The 19,408-nt window shown below is 38.7% G+C and overlaps 1 protein-coding gene across 1 annotated transcript in view; it reads right to left on the reverse strand.

Moving 5' to 3' along the window:
• LOC130853882 (uncharacterized protein C8orf34-like) overlaps nucleotides 1–19,408 on the reverse strand; it is a 111,244-nt gene that overhangs the window by 43,892 nt on the left and 47,944 nt on the right. The window contains 1 exon segment of the mRNA XM_057736318.1: nucleotides 1,688–1,835. Within this exon segment, the coding sequence (XP_057592301.1) occupies nucleotides 1,688–1,835 (148 nt within the window).

Consider the following 19,408-nt stretch of genomic DNA (forward strand, 5'->3'; position numbering starts at 1 on the left):
CAATGAGTCATTAAGTACTTGTGCTAGTCAGAATCGTAAAATGACCCCTTGGTCTTTGTCCCTTCATGTTCTGCCCTATGTAATTCCCTCCCCTTGAGCGGGAGGGACCTTTGACTTGCATCAAACCAACAAAATATGGCAAAGGTGATGGAATGTCAATGCCATGATTACATTATATAAGAGTCCACCTTAGTAAACTTGAATGAGAGAAATTCCCTTACTTGTTAAAGAAAAAAGCTGCCATGATGCAAGAGTCATGTGGCAAAGAACTGTGGGTTGCATCTGTTAGCTGAGAGCAGCCTCTGGCTGAGATCCAGCAAGAAAACAGGGACCTCAGTCATACGGTTGCAAGGAAATTAATTTTGTCAACAACCTGAAAGAGCTTGGAAGCAGATTCTTTCTTATTCTAGCCTCTGGATGAGGATGCAACCCAGCCAACACCTTGATTTGAAGCTTTGTGAGACTAAACAGAGATCTAGTTAAATGCTGCACAGACTTCTGACCTGTGGGAACTGTGAGATACTAAATGTGCGATGACAAAAGCTACAGAATTTAATACACTACTGTTTCTTCAAATAAGGCCATTTATAAATATGGGCTCATATGAGCTTCAATGGGCTCATAGATGTTTATCTGGTCCACCTTCACAAGAATGGTACCCTCTCTCCACCTACAAACCAGAGCCTATGCCTAATACCCACCCTACTAAGAATCTAACCCTAAGAGACTGAGGCCCAGAAAAACCAAGAGTTCCCTCTTTTCATGTCAAAAGCTCATATTCTAGTTTCCTATGGTGCAGAGAACTTCTGTATGAATAACTAACACCACAGTTGTCTACATTTTTCAGAGAATATCCTATTCCCTACCCACCTTAAGCACCCATGTGAGAATATAGTCAAAGAAAACCAAAATCCTTTCATGTGATCCCACAGAGCATGAAGAGAAGTGATGATGTTATCCCCTTATCCCCAAGGGGAATTTGGAATCCTATCAGTTAGATACCATGGAAGTCAGGTGAGGAGTTAGCTACCCAAGCAACAGGCCTGGGGAGATTTGGGTTTGAAAGTAACTACCAAACTAACAGACCAGTGTATAGAAGAAAAAAATCTGTCAGACACACATTTTATAAATAAAAATCGAAGTAAAGTCTACCTAATTATCTCACCAGTGCTTACTGGGGACATAAGGCTATTGCAGACTTGGTAAGGATGGTTCCCCAATGTTCAGGGTAAAATAAATCTTCCTCAGGTTGAACTGACTACATAAGGTAAAACTTTATGAACTGAGGGAAAAAGAGAATAATTATCCATCTGGGCTACAAAAAAGGTAACACTGTAAAAATCTATTGTTGACCTTTCCACACAGATGAGCTATAAGTACTTAATTCAAATTCTTCATAAAAAGATAAGAAATAAGTAAAGTTTAAAATAATTAGTTTGAATTCATATGTAGTGAAAGCTTTTCATGCAAATCTGAATCTTATTTCTATTCAAATTTAATACACAGATTCTCATATTTTGAAGCATAATACATAATGATATATTCAAATTCAAGAATATTTTTTCGCACATTTTAGCATATGGGTGAATACAGGAAACCTGAGGTAACCACCTAGATTTACTTATTCTTTTATAAATTTTACATTAAATGGATTAACATTAACTGTAAAATATATTTTTTCATTTACCTAACGCTTCACTTTCTGCCCAGAGAGCTGCAGACCCAGATAAAGTTCTTTGAAGTTGTCCACGGTTTCCTTGTTTAGACTGAAGATGGTCAATGAGAAATGGGATTGGCTGGTCAGGTGTCTCAGTTATTAACTTGGTCATTAATTCCTGAAGGCAAAGTAGAGCATACGTTTACATTTAATAACAACAGCAAACACGCACACATCACTTACTATTGCCAGGCACTGCTATGCTTTACACACAGCAACCAATTTAATCCTCATAACAATCTTTTCAGGCAGGTACAAGTTATTGTCCTCATTTTGAAGAAACTAAAGTGCAGAGAAGTAAATTGTCTGTTACACAGCTAACACATAGCAAAGCCAAGATACATGTATTTTTATTACTGTAGTTGTCCAAAAACATACTAGAAATTTACTCTAAATTCTGTTGAAAAATTATACTCTAAGAATTTTCAATTTCAGTTCTGAGAGATGTTTTGAGAGATGCCATTATATACTAAATTTTCAATAAACCTCACCATATGCCTTATATACCAATGTCATTTTTCTTTCTTAACTACCTATAAATATCCCCAAATGAAGAAAATGTTGGAATGAAAGAAACAAGTAACAAGTCACAGCTTCACAGAAATCAAACAATATCTTAAACTGGTTCTCCAACAGGAGCTCCTTTTTCCAAAAGCCCTGATAGGTATTCATTCTAACTTGTTCTCCTTCCTTCCTTTCTTCCTTTCTTCCTTCCTTCCTTCCTTCCTTCCCTTCCCTCCCTCACTCCACCCCTCCCCCCTCCCCTTCCTTCCTTTTTAATGAGTGAAGTGATGGAGAGTTCCATTTCTGAGCAGCTCTAATGATGCTTTAAATTGGGGGGAAATCTGCCTAAGGGTAATATCTACACATTGTTTTTGCCTGTCAGGAACAGCAAAGAGCAAGCTCCAATTTGTGGTCAATTAGAATCTCCAGACTGTTCTCTGACAAATGGCTGCCAAGCCATGTGAACATCACTTTGTGCTGTGTAACTGGGTTTGTGAAGTTTACATTCACGTTAGTCACATTTCAGCTTGTTGGTTTTAGCCCAGAATTCTAGTCTGTCAATTGCCATTTTAAGTTCAGATTCTGTGAGAGGCAGTGGTTCTAGTGATACAGTGGGTATCACATTAGGAGTGCTAATGGAAGGCATACTGGAAATTCCCCATCCCATTGTCTTTTTGCGCTGGTGGCCTATTTCCTCTGCCTTGAATGCTCTTTTCTGGGATGTTCAGAGGGCTGGCTTGTCGTCATTCAGTCTCTAATGATCTCTTCTTAAAAAAGCTTACCCTAACCAATCATCATAAATTTTATCACTTATTTATTTTCTTCACAGCATTTAGCACCCTCTAGAATTCCCCCATTTAATATTTGCTCATCAGTTTGTGTCTGTCTCTCCTCCTCCCCTACTACAGCACTAAGACCAAGGACTGGTTTGATTTCTACTCTCTCCTTGGGCTCTACTTTCTACCTAGAGCTTAGGTGATGCTGAATGAATGAATGAATGAATATTTGGTTTACTGACCCCAGGAAAATACTAGAAATTAAAATCCCTTATTGTCCTAATAAACAACAATTAAAGCATCCATAAATTTCTTAGCCCAGCAAAACACACTCTTCTGAACTCCTACACAAGAAACTGCTGTCATATCTCAGGGATATTTGTTGACATAATAGTCTAGGAACACATGGATTTATCTGAGTAGAGGCTAAACAGATTCCAAGTTGATCTCAGAGACATGGATAAAATAATTCAAAGTATCTCAAAAATATGCAGACAACATAAAGTTGGAGCTAAAAAGAGCAAAGAATTTCAACTATAAACACACTGTGAAGCAATATATTTGTCAGACAAATGTAAGACTTTTTATATTCTAAAAAACAGGTAAGCAAACCGTCTTCTTTACTTCTGTTATTTAAAGTCTCAATTATTACAGTTATAACTTAAGAGGTCATTCCTCTACGTGGTAAAGCAATGCAAGATTCAATTAAAACCCCATTACACATTAGTGGAACATAATTTAAAACATTTTAGATTTGGCTTCTGTAGAAAAGATGCATTATATTCTATTTAAATTAATTGTACATTACAAAAGCTAGGAGAAAATAGAGAGAAAAATAAATAGAAGGACCAACTAAACTACTCTCGTCACAGAAGTCCTGGGCTCTCTGATAAAGCAAAATTAGGTCAGATAACAGGGCTTTAAAGCTATCGCAATTTCTACCCAGAAATCTCTGAAGATCTCATGCACTTTTTTTTTTTTAACTTTCAAGTTAGATACAAAATTTCTGGGTTTTTTTCCATTTAAAATAAACTGAAGTGTCCCTATATTGTCTTTTTTTTTACCAAATTATATTAAGCTTTATTATCATATATAGTTTTTATTTTACAGTTATTGAAATAACTTTTAGCAACACAGGAAGAACTTTTATCATATATGAATCTTATGCATAAATAAAAAAACTGAAGATAAATAATTTGGTAAAATTTATCCTAATCACCTTCACATTCAGAGTTGACTCTTCTGAATCTTTATTTTTTACCTTGTATCATTAATTTCTATGTTGACTTATTAGCAGGGTTTCCTATGTTCTTTCTCATTTCATTTCTATTTACTTATTTTTCCATTTCTAATTTGCTTGTTCTATATAATACTAACTGAAAGGACATACTATGCCTGTTGCTTCTACACTACAAATTTCATCACCATGAGTATTTCCTAGTATACCTCCCTAACCTGAACTCAGAAAACAACCTTTAATCGGCCACTTTTATTTCTCTACGATATTCTCATATAGATTTCTTCCTTGGAATTTGCATTTAAGCTTAGTTTCTCACTAAGACTTTATCCCTTAGTAAGAGGATTTCAGGCTTCAGTCAGAAAGACTTTATTTGGGTGTTATCACCCAAAATCAAATAAACAGAACCCATTTCTACCTCTCCTTTTCACCCATGATGCTAGTGGCATCTTCTTGCTTCCTCAGTCTTCCTTTGAACTCAGGCTCTCACCAAGTGAAAATAAGCTCTCATATTGTCTGAAAAAGAGATTGAGTCTTCCATGAGTGAGTGGAGGCAGATTATTCCATCTCTAGAGACTTGGTGGATCTTGAGATTCATAATGAATTTTTCCAGTCCAGGCTACATCTTCCATCCTCTTCATGAAAAAGGAAGCCGGAGACACATCATTTCGGTGGAATCCATTTTCCTTCCTATCATTATCATTTAGTGTCTTCCACCAGCTATCCAGAGGGCAGGAGCTCCTGTCACTATCCTCTGGCCATAAAAAAGTTCGTTTTCTATTTGCCATTCTCCTTGCATTGTGTTGAGAGCTGGAGATTATAAATTCAACAGTGGTATGAAATAAATAAGTTTGAGGTTATCATCAGAGCTCCTTCTACTCAGGAGAGGAGTCTTTGAAGCTATTGCCCTCATTATTTCAAGGAATTGCAAACTCTAACATCTCTGTGCTGTGGCAGGGAGCAAGTGAGGATATTCTCAAGGGGTGTCCCATCCCACTTTCAGGGTCAAATTCCCATTTCCAGCACCCCAAACTGGAGTTACCATGTTCATATACCTGAGAGGAAAAATGGCAAGAGGACTGCTCATCTTTCCTCATGGGAAGAGGGGGAGAAAGGGGGAGGGGGAGATGGCATGGGGAGGTCAGCAGAGGAATGCACTGGCTTATATCCCAGAAATGTTCTCATGCTCAGAAGTGAGGGATCCGTCTTCAAAGCTCCAAACAAATCTGAAGAACAATTATCCCTCGGGACATATGGTGTCTTCGTGGCAAGCTAAGTGTGAGTACTCTTCCTTCTCCTCATCCTTAAAGCACTTTATGTCTTCTCTCCTTCTGCATCCTCAGCTTCCTCCCCAAAGCCAGGCTGGAGCCTGCTCTTCTGTGATTGCTACGTTGAAGGTCAGGATTAATGTTTCATCCAGCTCTCAGGCTCCGAATTGCTACCACTGCCAAGCACAGAGGAGAGGCTCCATGTCGGCTTGTTGGTGGCAGCCATCTCACTGTGGATTCAAATGATGTCTTCTTCTTGGAGAGAGAGAGAGAGACAGAGACAGAGAGAGAATCCCTATATTGTCTTAAGAAGATGGACCATCCAGTCATAATAAACCAAGTATTCACTGTTAATTTTTTTTAATTGCATCCGTTTAGTAGCTAGTTTTGGATACTCTTATAGTCCACGAATGAATATATGAGATTAAAGACACAGGACAAAAGCCGTCATAAACAAAATGAAAAGAGCTAATGTTTGCAATTTGGATGTGCTGGGTATCTTGGTTGAGCAAGGGTCTAGTTCTAAATCACTGTATTTATAAGAGGAACTACACTGGTTCTCCCTCAATCCATGTATATATCCACTGGCATTCAGACTTTAATGATTTCGAGGACTTGAACTTGACAGAAACCTCTTTCCCAGACATGAACGTTTAAATCCTTAGATTTGCAAAGATGCAACGGACAATGAAAAGGCTGGTTTCCTCCACTAAGACTGAGACCCACACAGACAGCACCAAGGGGCCGACAGATTGAGGAGATGAGAAAGGAGCTGAAGGTCAGTTGGGACAGAGCAGCCCGACCGCATAAAGCTCCGTAGGGACCGGCCACGTAAGGAAAAGAGTATTCTAGAAGAGCGGGCCAGTGTCAGGGACGGAGGCCGAGAAGCGTTAGGGAATGTCCTACGCTTCCCTTCCGGGAGGAAGAGCGGGGTTCATTTACCAGTCTTACCCTGAGAGTAAGACTTGTGCCATGGAATTCCCTGGGTGCCAGAGCCTCACCGACAGGGCGACGCTGTTCCCAGCCTTCCCCCGCTGGGCCACCTGCCGGCCGCGCGCACGCCAGGCGGCGCTGCAACACCGCTCTCCGTCTACGCTGCCCGCTCTGCCCGACGGTAGCTCCGCGCGGGCGCGGGCGCGGGCTCACCCGGGGCAGGTCCGGGGACCCTGTCTGCCTGCCCCGAGCCTGGCGGTGCCCAAGCGCCTGGGGAGCAGGCTCCCCAATAGGGGTCCCTGGGTGTCACTCTCTTCCGGCCCCGGGATGCTGTCGCCCCCGCAGCTGTCCCCAGGAAGAAACACCGATGTGGCTTTTTGGTTACCACCCCAAGCCTGTCCTGGGACGCCGACCCCGGAGCCCGGGAACCCTGCCACGCCATGGGTGCCGCCCCAGCGTCCCGGGAGATGGCTGCAGTGTACCAGGGTATCTCTGTATCTACTGCATCGTGACTGTTGCCAGAAACCCCACCCTCCTGCCTCTCCCACCACACCAGACACTTCAGCCTCAGACCCAGTGGGGATGTTGGAGCCACAGTACAGAGGTCCTTCCCAGCCCGGAGGACCAGGACCCGGTCCCCATCTCACCCCTCAGTGAGGAGAGCCCTCCCCAGAGCCTAGGCCTTAGGTTCAGAGGCTGCCCTGAACTTTGGGAAGAAGGTTTGGAGGGTACCCGCCTGGGCAGCTTCTACTAAACAGCCTCGCCTGCTCCCTTTTCAGTTAGGAGTCAGGCCTGTAGCGTGGGCCTCCCTCCTCATTTGCTCCTTCAGTGGTTTTCAAGCTTTCCTTTAGCCAGGGATCCTCGGGAGATTTTGGCTGTTGGAACAAATCAGTTGAAACAGTGGAAGTGGCAACAGCACTCCTGTCTTGGAACAAAAACATTTGCGGAAATTTTAGGCCAAGGACTTCGAAATTGATAAAATATATTGTAGGTAATTTTAATGTGACCTGTTTGCACTCAAAGGCTAAAGTTGGGGCATTCAAGTTGCAAACAAAGTATATTAGCATCTGTCACCAACAGAGAATTTAATTCATATGTAATTGATATCAATAATATTACTAATGTAAACGAAATGCAAAAGAAGAAACTGGATAAGGCAGTGATTAGATACAGAGGCTTCGAAATCCTATGGACACTTTTTCACATCACTCATCTTCTACTTACTAGCTGTAGGACTTTGGGCAAGGCACTTAATCACTTTAACGTTCAACACTTCATCTACTAAATGTGAATGATAATGGTACCTACAAGATTGGGTTGCCAGGAGGATTAAATAAGATAATGATCGCAAAGTATTCATAAAAGTGCTTGGGATCTATGTAGCCTACTGTGATGGGTGGCCTAACATTTTCTTCTAAGGCTGGGAACTGTGTCCCAGAGTCTTCTTTATGTGATCTCGGTTAGAGTACAGTATCCCCATACGAGGAATTCATAGAAGACTTAGAAAGTAGGAGAAGCAGAAGAAGACATTCTCTGGAGTTGACTGCAAGCTGATGTGAGGGCAGATGAGGGATTCACGTCAGCTTCCCAGAAAATTTGTGGAAATTTCCACCGCAGACTGGGATAGCTCTTGGGAGCGCTACAAAAGCACTGGAGAACTGCAGCAGCTTCCAGGCAAGGAATTGAGAACCACCTGCACTGCATATCCAGGTGCAGATTTTCAGGGTGGGCTCGTCCCACCTTTGATGACAGCTTCCCCAACCTTCAGCAGCACTTCCCTGGCCTCTGCGCCCCAACCTTCTAACTCTCCATCATGCAAACTTGTTTGTATTAAACCCTATATGACCCAGATACAGAGTGGCTTCTGTTTTCCTGACCGAACCCCGCCCTTAATGATCTACCCAAAGGTGGTGTTAGCTAATATTTTCAAGTTTATCATTACTTTTATATATTTCTATATTATTTTATATATTTATGTTTATTATTACCACCACTGTTCTTACTATTTTTATCAGATACTTTTATAGCATACATTTTTGATAGAATATGCATGTTGCATCTTTTTATTGGCTTTATTTTTTCTGATTATAAAACTAATAAATGTTCTCTTAATACAGTTTATTATAAATTGCAGTCTTTAACTTCATGAATATACTATATATTGAGACAGCCCCTGCATTGATATGTTTCCTTTTTCGTTAATTATAATTTTGTTACCAGTTCAAGTATATTTATTTTAAAAACATAAATATATAGGAAGATAACATTATTTTTAAAAATTTCTAAAAACAATCTAGAGAACATAAATCATTAATTACCAGGTGCAAATTTGTATTATACATTATGTGAATACATGGAAGTTAGGGCTATTGTAACCTTGTCCTATATAGAACATGGCCATAATTAATGAGCTGGAGAATGAGTGCTAACTAAATAGCAATGATGACTGTCTCAAAATACATTTTAATTTTAACGTCCACTAGATAAAAGCAAAACCATGAGTAACTTGGTAGCTCATCATAGTTGTTTATTATTCAATAATAAGTGAGTAGTTAAGGGAATGAGTAATCATGCAACAGTAGAAAATATTTTAATAATAGATTCATTTCATCTGATGAAAGCTATGGAATCTCTTGGTTAAAAAACCCAAAAGCACATGTATACACACAAACATCAAATTTTACATAATATTCTTGGGTGTTTACCCATCCGTGGGCTGACCTTCTAAGGTTCCACTGATTCCAGGTTAAGAATCCTTGCTTCAGGTCACACAGCAAACAGACAGCAAGGCATTCTGCTTTAAAAAATTACTTACTTAATTACTTACTTGGGAGTAAGTTACTTCTTACTTCCTTTCCTCAGAGGTAAGTACTAGCCTCAGTAGAAAGGTATCAGGAAACAAAATTTTAAAAAAATTTCCAGAATCTCAGGACTTTCTCATTATATAGTCTTTCTGTTACATTAATAAATACACAGGCTGTTACACTCTAGTTATAATGGAGGTGGTGTCAATCAAATGTATTTTTCACTCACACCATAATTATCTTCAATATTAATTGGCATATGGCACATTACCATCTGTAGAATATTTTAGTTCAAAACTGGCATTAAGATCTGATGACTGAATTAATTCATTCTAAATCTGCATATGTTTCAATTTTCTGTTTTTAATTAGGTCTTATTAAAAATTTGCATGAGATCACAACCTTCCAAACACTCACCCTCTCCACCGCCACCCATTTTTCATAAATAGGCAGTTAATGGGCATTGACTTATCAGCAAATAAATGAGAGACTATCCACTTGAAAATCAGTTGTCTCCAAAGTACCTTATTTTTCTGAAACAGCCCTATTTTAACTTGATGTCAGCATTACCAATTGATAGAATCTCACTTGGTATCCACCCCCACCAGAACCCCTGCCTTTTCGCTCATTCTATTTTTCTAAATAGAAGTAGAATGGAGGAAAAAAATTTTTTTCTGCTGCATTTACACCTCTAGGCTCTGTTATGCATTTTGGCTTTGGCAACAAATAGGTTACAATGCAACGTCTAGGTTTCCATGCATAAGTGAGAAGGGGACACACATCTGTTTGATGTATTCTGGTCAGACGCTTCTGTTCACAGAACTTAAACTGTTCTCTGGTTATTCAAACTTACTCCACCTCAGGACCATGCCAAGGCCTGCCCTAAACTTTCTCTCATTCCCAATCAGAACTGAGATTTCATTGGAAGGCTGAGCTCAACAGGAAAGGAAGCAATGTGAATGGCAATGCTTAAAAGTATCAGTTATTTATTGAGTTTGATATGCACAAATGTCAAATATATTACATAGATTTAATCATTCACTATACATGAAAGGACTGCATACAAGATGCACAACCCAACTAGGATATATGCACTTTTACAAAGGTGTGTATTAACTCCCTGTTTACTTCAGGTCACCTGCCCCTCACCAACAACCCATCAATGCAAACAATCTTAGCCACACATCCAAACACAACCATACAGGCCTAGCAAATAAGAAATTCACACTCCTGTTTTGAAAGGCTCTTTGGCCCTTCTTCAATATAATTCAATATAAAATTAACTTATGATACTCATTTGTAATACACAATAAAAGGCGACTAATTCACCTTGTTGTATATTATAGAATATAATCCAGGTATGGAAAGTTAAAAAAAAGAAAGTAGTTTTGTAATGAAGATTAAGAATAATGAAAATACCACAATTAAAAAATAATCATTCTAAATTCTGGAGCTGAATTTTAGACACTAAATTCTCTCAGCTTTTAATAATATAGGCAAATAATGTCTAACTAGCAGATGACAAGTGATGGAATATCTTGCCTAATACCTATTAATCTCTCCTCTGATATAGAGAAAATATCTCTTTATTAGAGATACCAAAGTAGATTTAGTATTTAATCTAATTTTGAATATTTAGTATCCACTTTGAAACAGTTTTCAGATAAACATACAAGCTTGTAGTTAAATTTCCATGCAAACATCAAGGTCACAAGTGAGAAATACTAGCATACCATATGGAAATACTTTTAGCTAAGGAATGTATATTGCTCAATATAATAGTCTATTAACGCAACTATTTTGATGTTAGGTAGAACTGTCCACAGTCTTGAAAATATCGTTGTAGGAGTACAATACAGGTGATACTTAGCACAAACAGTTAAGCACTTCATGACTCAAAGGAAATAATTAAATCAATTCATGGTGGAAGTAGTACATGTATGTAGAAATCACCGTAAGAGGGAGGCTGTCCCTCAGTTGAGTAAGAATTACTTTATTTTAGCCTTTTATCATTTATAAATAATGGGTAACTAACACAGGGTGTTCATGACAGAAGAATGAGGAAATTTCATAGTGCACACCTGGCACTGCATTTTGGCACTGATGATCTAAAGAGAGGATGTCCACATTTCTGTCTCTAGGGCAAGGATATCTTCAAATTGGCTGTGGATACATTGGACCATCCTAGGTGAACACTACTACTTAGTTAGCCTTACTCTGATTCCACCCTAAGAGAATCATAAATCAAAGGGACCATATATGTATGGGCCTATTTCTAGAACTACATTTTATTTCATTAATCTATTATACCATCATTGCAATATCATAATGCCTAGAACTATACAATAACTCTAATATCTTGTAGAAAAAAATCATCTGATTTTGTTTCTGTCCTGTTTCTAGTTATTCTGCCAAGATTATGTTCATTTTTCTCTTATTTCCTTTGGGTTGATTGAAATTTATTCTACTTTTCCCTCTGTTAGCCTGAAAGTTATACACACTTTTAAGATTCTTTTAGTGGTTACTCAGATATTATAAAATTAATACTTCACTCATCTACATTAAGTATTAATTGGTATTTTTCCTTCATCTCAGATTTTGCAAGGAACTTAGAATACTCTGATACCACTTATCACCCTTGGCTTTTATTTTTATTGTTGTGTATTATAATTATCTATATAGCATATAATATAATATTATATATGAAATATATACACATATATTTTTTATTTTTATTTTATGCCATTAGCATACATTTATATGTAGCCACATATTTACCATTTTTATTGCTCTTCTCTCTTCATTCATCTCCAACCATGCACCTGGGATTATTCTCAGCAGCATAAGCAATACCTGTATTTTAGTGGTGACAAGTTCTGCATGTTTTGGTTTGCACAGAAATGTCTTTTTCTTGCTTTTTAAACTTGAAGATAATTTCACTGTATATATTGGAATTACTTTCCATTTTTTCCCATGATTCCTTTTGAGAATTCAACAATATTTCTTTTTTTAAAAATCTAACTTTTTCTAGGGATTTTTTAAAAAATTTTTCTCTTTTATTGTAACTATATGAGATGATAGATGTTAACTAAACCTACTGTGGTAATCATTTTGCAATACATGTATATGAAGGCATTATGCTATATACCTTAAACTTACACAGTGTTGTATGTCGATTATATCACAATAAAACTGAAAAAAATAATATTGCAAAAAAAGTATGGCTCAGTCAAATCTCTAGTTTGGACAAAAATGTGGATATATTGGCTTATGGATTCCAGAATGGGTTGGATGACCAATCCACAGGAAGTGCAGTAATGAGGCTGGGTTTCAGCATCACGTGGAGGCAGGCACTTGAAACCCAACACGTCTCTCTCCATCTCTCATCTCTCCACATCCTTTATCTTTCTTTGCATCTGGCTTTCTGCACCTGCTGGGAAACATGATTCCTGGTCTTCCAGGACTACAGTGTCACACGGTCATACACAGCCAACCTACTTAGCTCCTACATCTTAGATCAACATACAAAAGCAAACTTTGAGCCTCTGGGTCTTAAATATAAAGATTCCCCGGAGAGACAGAGGGGGCATATTGATCAGGTGCCCGCCTAGAGCTATCTGACTGTGGCTAGAGTGGTAAGAACGTGAAGAAAATTACAGCCTTTTTAATAGCCACATGAATGTTGGAAATGGCATTTATTAAAAGGAGGAATTGTGGGCAAATGCTATCACAGATGCCTACTAAATATAGCTTCAAAGAAGTGACCATCATAATAGAAACCACATGGAATAAAAAAAAATGGCTCTGATCAGCTCCAAGCAGAGTTAGTTAGGCATAGTAAGTGTTTGAATAATATTATGAGTACAATTGTACACAACACTCATGCCACTGTGTTAAATCATGTGTTTGCCAGTTCAGCTCTCTGCAGAGTTCTTGAGGTCAGGACACGTGTCTTAGACACCTTTGTTTCCCAAGATCAAAGAACAGTTCCTGGCACATGTGCTAAAAGAAAGAATGAATAAATGAATAAATTATTTCAACACCTTCACTAAAAACCTTCTTTAGCTGCCTTATTACCTGCAAAAAAAAATCCCCCCAAAAAACAAACCCCACATACCCCCCTTCATGGCATTCAAAACTACCTAAAAACGGTCCCTGAAGTTTTATCTCTTATGATAATATGCTCTAGATTCTACAGATTGCAAAAGTTCCCTTGATACATCTTTCACTTTTATATCATATATTTATAGTAAGCTCTCATCTCAGAAAAAACAAGACTGGCATGGCCCAGGGATTAGGGAGCTTACATATAAACAAATAATAAAATCAATAAGTAAAATAAATAGAGATTCTGGGAAGTTCTATGGAAAAAAGGCAGAGAATATATTAGAGAAATGGGGGTGAGATATATTACAGGGAGTGATCAACAAAGCCTCTCTGAGGAAATGATATTTGATCTGAAACCTGAGGGTAAAACTAGAACCAGACATCCAAAAAGCTAGCATTTTAGGCAGAGAGAAAAACAAATGCAGAGATTCCTCGGCATTGTGGGGCTTGATATATTCTAAAGAGCTGTCAAATGCCAGCAGGGATGGAATAGTATGTGAGTTGAAGAGGTAGACAGATGCCAGAACTTGCAGAGCTTTGTTGGTTAAAACATATAGACTGAATATTACTTTAAACGGAGTGCAAAGCCAATGAATGACGTTAATTAAGGAACTGAAATTGACTTGCCCTTTTATGTGCCAAAACTGTTCAGAGACTACTGAACTATAGTGGTGTTTTAAGTGAGGGTGCAAAGAAATGGTCTGACTTTATAATAAATTTCTAAAAGTAGACCTAACCTGGGGAGGAGTGGGTCAAATCAGCCTGAAGAATGAATCACCCAGGTGTTGGGTTTGAATGACTGAGCTGATGTCATGCCATTCACTATAATACGGAGCAATGAACAAGGGATGGTTCAGTGGCGGAAGACCAAGAGTTCCAACATGGGCATGGAAAGCAGCAGTGACCTAGCCAGAGAGAAGAGACAGTGCTCACAGCAATTTTTCAATTAATATTTTTCAATGCTTCCTTTAGAATGACAATCATTCTCTTTATTTGTGCAATAGATATTTATTGAGCACTCACTATAAACTATGCACTGTGTGTTGCAGATGGTCAGTGAACAAAACAGAAAGGTATCCCTGCTCTGCAGTTGTTGGTCTTGGTCTGTGGGTTTCCACTTCAGATTGTCTACATTATCCCAGTAAAGTAGGAAACAAGGTCCGAAACAGAGGATGGGAGATGAAGACAGGGAGTTTTGAGAAAAGGGAAACAAATGAAAAAAAGTGACCCAAGAGTGTAAGATTACCTGGCCACTTGAGATTTGTTATCACAAATTTAAAGTAAGACAAGTTTGTGTGGTAGCACGTTTTTCTCCCAGCCACGTTCAGCTGCACAGGTGTAGGCATGAAAGAGGCAAAACTTTGTATTTAGGCAGGTTTATGGTTTAGCTAATTGAGTAGGATGAGCTGAGACAGGGGCAAGGTATCAATACTTGAGAGCATGTGCAAGGCAGCAATTATAATGACTGGCCACTGGCCACTGGCCCCAAAATTTAAGCTGAGCAATGACATCAAAGAGGTAAGGGAAAATGAAAACATGATAGGATCAATGGATTGGACACCCAGGTAGAGTCAAAGAAAAGCTGCGGTTGGGATACCAGAGGCAGTGACCTAGAAAAAGAAGGGAAGATGGTCAGAGAGAAGGATGCTTGAAAGTGAGATTCTGGAGAACCTCAGTTATTAGTAATGACAACAGGGGTGGCTAAGAGAGGCAATGAGGTGAGAAATAAATCACTGGGTGAAGGCACTTCGATAAAGAGGTCAGTGTGATGGAAAGGTCATCTACATGTGTATGAAAATTTCAAGAATGAATACAGATGTAGTATTAGAAAGCATGGCCATATTTAGGAGTTAAAGCTATTGAGAAATGCAGGGAAACCACCCAGACATCTATTGAGTTAAAGCTATTGAGGGACTTCCCTGGTAGTCCAGTGGTTAAGAGGCCATCTTGCAATGCAGGGGATGCCAGGTTCGATCCATGGTCGGAAACTAAGATCCCACATCCCACAACCCACATGCCACGGGGCAACTAAGCCCACGTGCCACAAGTAGAGAGAAGCCCACGTGTCACAACGAAAGATCCCGAGTACCACCAACTAAGATCCAACATAGCCAATAAATAAACAAATAAATAAATATTATTTTTAAAAACTGAGGAATAAAGGAGAGCCACCCAGAGGTCTATAAACCTAACAACTGAGTGGGGGGAGCAATATAATCTGATGACATGGAGTCGAAAGATAGGTCTATTTTTAATTTTTTTCTTAAATCTAGTAAGTCTAAAACATTTAAGTATGAACCTTTATTAGAAATATTTCATCAGCAAAAAAAATTGGGGGAGGGGGTGAGAATGGATACATGTATATGTACGGCTGAATCGCTTTGCTGTGACCTGAAACTATTACAACATTGTTAATCGGGTGTACTCCAACATGAATTAAAAAGTTAAAAAAAAATTTTTTTTCAGCTAGAAAAAAACCATACTATTTATTATTAAAACCCAAGATTATAAAACATTAGATGGATATTCAAATTTATATATTTGTTTTCAAAGAAAAAGTCAACATAACAAAAAAATAGTTAACTGATAAGGCAGTTAGTCCTAAACCAACATTAAAGTCATGGCATTAAGCCTGGACAGAAATTCTTATATAGATTAATTTAGCAGCATGCTGGCATCAAATATTCTCTACAGTTTATGAAAAGTAAAAGGGCATATTGACACCATTAGTAATTGCTGGTAATAAATTTCTAATCTACAGACACCTAATCCCCCCATTCACAGATGGTATGAGCTGAAATCTATGTATATTTACTTTATGTAGGTTTTGTAGAGTTATATATATTTTGATAAAAACAGACATCATATGCTTAAGACTAAATTCCTTAATGTACCAGCAATCAGTTTCAACAAAATGAAGGTTTCAACAAACCCTTCACTGAGTTCGACTAGGCTCAGGGCAGCTGATAAACCACAAGGTGATTTAGCAAGATTCACAATCACTCAATAAAATCCATTTTCTGCTGCAGCAGTGAATAATCTTGCCAGCTATTGTCAAAATTATTTTACATATGAAATATGCTGTGTATGCTTAAATAGTTTTATTTGACCAAAACCACTTTCCCTCAACACTGAATCCAGGCCACAAACCATTTGGAAGCCCCGTGGTTCTGTAACATTTAACAGGTTAAATACAAGTTGGTTTCTTGTGTAATACAGTGGAATGACCTTACAAACCTACACAAAGACTTGCCCTTCCCTCATGTCCCAAAGTCCCATCAAAATAACAGAAAAAATGTTATGTAAAGAATGAAAACACAATAGCCCAGGAAAACAAGAGAGAGTGCCATCAATGGACTGGAAATTTTGAGAAACTCCAAAGCATGAAGAACTAAGCAGATGGGGTAAGAGGAATGGTTACATTATAACAGGCGAGATACTACAGCCCAAGACAACAGAAGGAAATTCCACTCTTCCCAAGAGAGCCAGAGGGAACATTCCAGCTAAAGCACCAACCATAAGCCAAGGAGAAGCTGTCAGTGTAATTCATTAAAGAACTACATTCTGAGCAGCTGGGTTTGTTGGGACCCATCTCCCTCTTCTAAGGGATGTTGTTAGCAGCTGGGGCTTTTACACACAGAGTGAGGTCAGAGAACTCTTTTCCAATGCCACCTGTCTAAGAAAGCCTCCAGGATTAGCTGTAGACCCTGAGAAGCAGCAGAATAGAACTTGAGGTAACCCTGGGCTCCACATCTCATGGAAGGTGAGGACAGAGGCCGGTGAGTGAACTACAGGAAAGCTTTCTACCCCCAGAGCAGGGCCCTCTTTTCTTGGAGACATTGGATTTCACCTGCGAATTGTACAAGGAACACTGATTGCTAAGCTCTTTAAGCCCATTCACCCAGCCTTCCCAGTCAAGGAAGAGGTCGGAAAGGGGAATCTATTCAAGTACAGAGGACCCCACACAAGCTACCGATAATAAGCAACCTTATCTTTCATCCATGTATATTAATCGACAACCAGAAATCACTAGAAATTTTAGGGAAATTTGTGCAAGTGTAGAAGCAAGACAACTGAGACAAGAAGAAATAGAGCTATTTCACGAAACTACTGGAAAAAGTGTTACATTTATAAAACAGGAACTTGCTGCCATGAAAAATAATGAATCTAAGGAAAATATAGCATCGATGAGCATTAAAATAGTATTGCTAAAATTAAAATATAAACAGAAGGACTAAATAAATTCAAGGCAATGTAGTGATCTAAAACATAAAGTTGAATAAGTCTAATGATAAATGAAATAAAAATACAAAAATGGGGAAATGTAAATTAAGAGGTATGGAAGTTTCCTTTTAAGAAACATTTCAGAACACACTGACAATTCAGATAAGAAAATAAAGAAAAATATAATAAAAATTCTCTAAGCTAGAGATATACCCATAACTAATTTTTAATTTTGAAAGAGCTCAGAATTAATGAAACGACCCATAACTAAAAAAATACCCTGATGAAATGTTATGAGTTAGCAAACATAAAATAATAAAGATGGCAGAGGGGGAGAACGCTGCCTATAAAATAAAAAGAATCTGAGTGATATAAAACTTCTCATCAGTAAAACTCAATGTTAAAAAACAAAAGGGCCGTACCTTTAAGATGCTCAACTGGGGTGAGAGGGATATGACCTCAGAATTCTATGAATGGGCCAGGGTATAAATCAAATGTGTGGGGAAAAAATAAGGATATTTTCAGACATGAAATTCAGAGAGTTTATTTCCCCCCTCCATTAAAAAAAAAGGTAAAGAGATTCTCTAAAATGATAAAAAAAGGAATCTAAGTAAAAGTATAACATGAATATAAAAATCAAAGGCAGCCAGGTATTTAGATATATGGTAAAATGCTAAAAAGAATTTTTTAATATAGAATTTGACCTTTAGTAAGTTCTTCAGGTAATAATATTTTAGTAAAAGGTGATTACTCTCCCATTTTTATGAGTATAGTCACTCTACGTGGCTCTGCAGCCACAAGGCAGAGGCAGCAGCCCCATACCTCGTGCTCAGCCTCCACAGTGTCCTACTTCTGGGGCAGGTTGGCCTTCCTCCCCCTGAGCTGCCCACACCACAGCTCCACCTGAGAGAGGATGCTCCCACAGCCCCTTACACTCCAGTCCACCCAAAGAAGCAGGCTTCCGAGACATCACCACTGGGATCTGCAGAAAGAACAGTGTTGCCCAAGAAGCTCCTGATCCCAGTGAAACTGATGACCTGCCTTCACCCACAAGGCTCTCAGGAGGACCCATCAGCCTCACCTCTCCCAACTGAGTCATCAACAGAAACACAAGCCCCCCAGTTTATCACCCAGACTGTCATACCCATAGTCTTCTGTATATTCACAAATCTAACCTATCTTCACCTCTCTCTCTGATTCCAGACCCTTCCACCATGTTCTATGACAGTACATGGCAAGAAGGATGGAAACCATGTTTAAATTTACTGGAACTAAAGCCACCAGCAGAGCAGCAGATTGAATCATCCATGTTATTCCTCCCATTTATGTCCTCTCTGTGTCCACACAGGTGTTTAGCCCATGGTTGGGTCCCCAGAACCAACCCCAGCTTTACATTTCAGGACCATACTTCCTCCCCCTTACACTCAGCTCTCCACCCTGTACATTAAGATACTTTCTATCAATCTTATTCTGTGCCTTTCACTTGGTAACATGGTTTTTCTGTCCCCATACCTTTGATTCCTTCCTTCAATAGCAAACATTTTTGTGCCCTTTTTGATATTTTTCATGGCCAAAGTCAGACAAATTCAGGAAATCTAAAAGTTGAGACCCAACAATAAGATTTCTCTAATAGTTTCATTATAGCAGGAAAATAAGAGAGAGTTTATTTTATTTGCTTTGCTATTTTTTTAATTAATGTTTTAATTTATTAGCTGCATTGGGTCTTTGTTGCTGCGCACAGGCTTTCTCTAGCTGCAGCAAGCGGGGGCTACTCTTTGTTGTGGTGCGCAGGCTTCTCATTATGGTGGCTTCTCTTGCTGTGAAGCACAGGCTTCAGT

This window comes from Hippopotamus amphibius, chromosome 5 (genome assembly GCF_030028045.1).
Source record: "Hippopotamus amphibius kiboko isolate mHipAmp2 chromosome 5, mHipAmp2.hap2, whole genome shotgun sequence".
Taxonomy (NCBI): Eukaryota; Metazoa; Chordata; class Mammalia; order Artiodactyla; family Hippopotamidae; genus Hippopotamus; species Hippopotamus amphibius.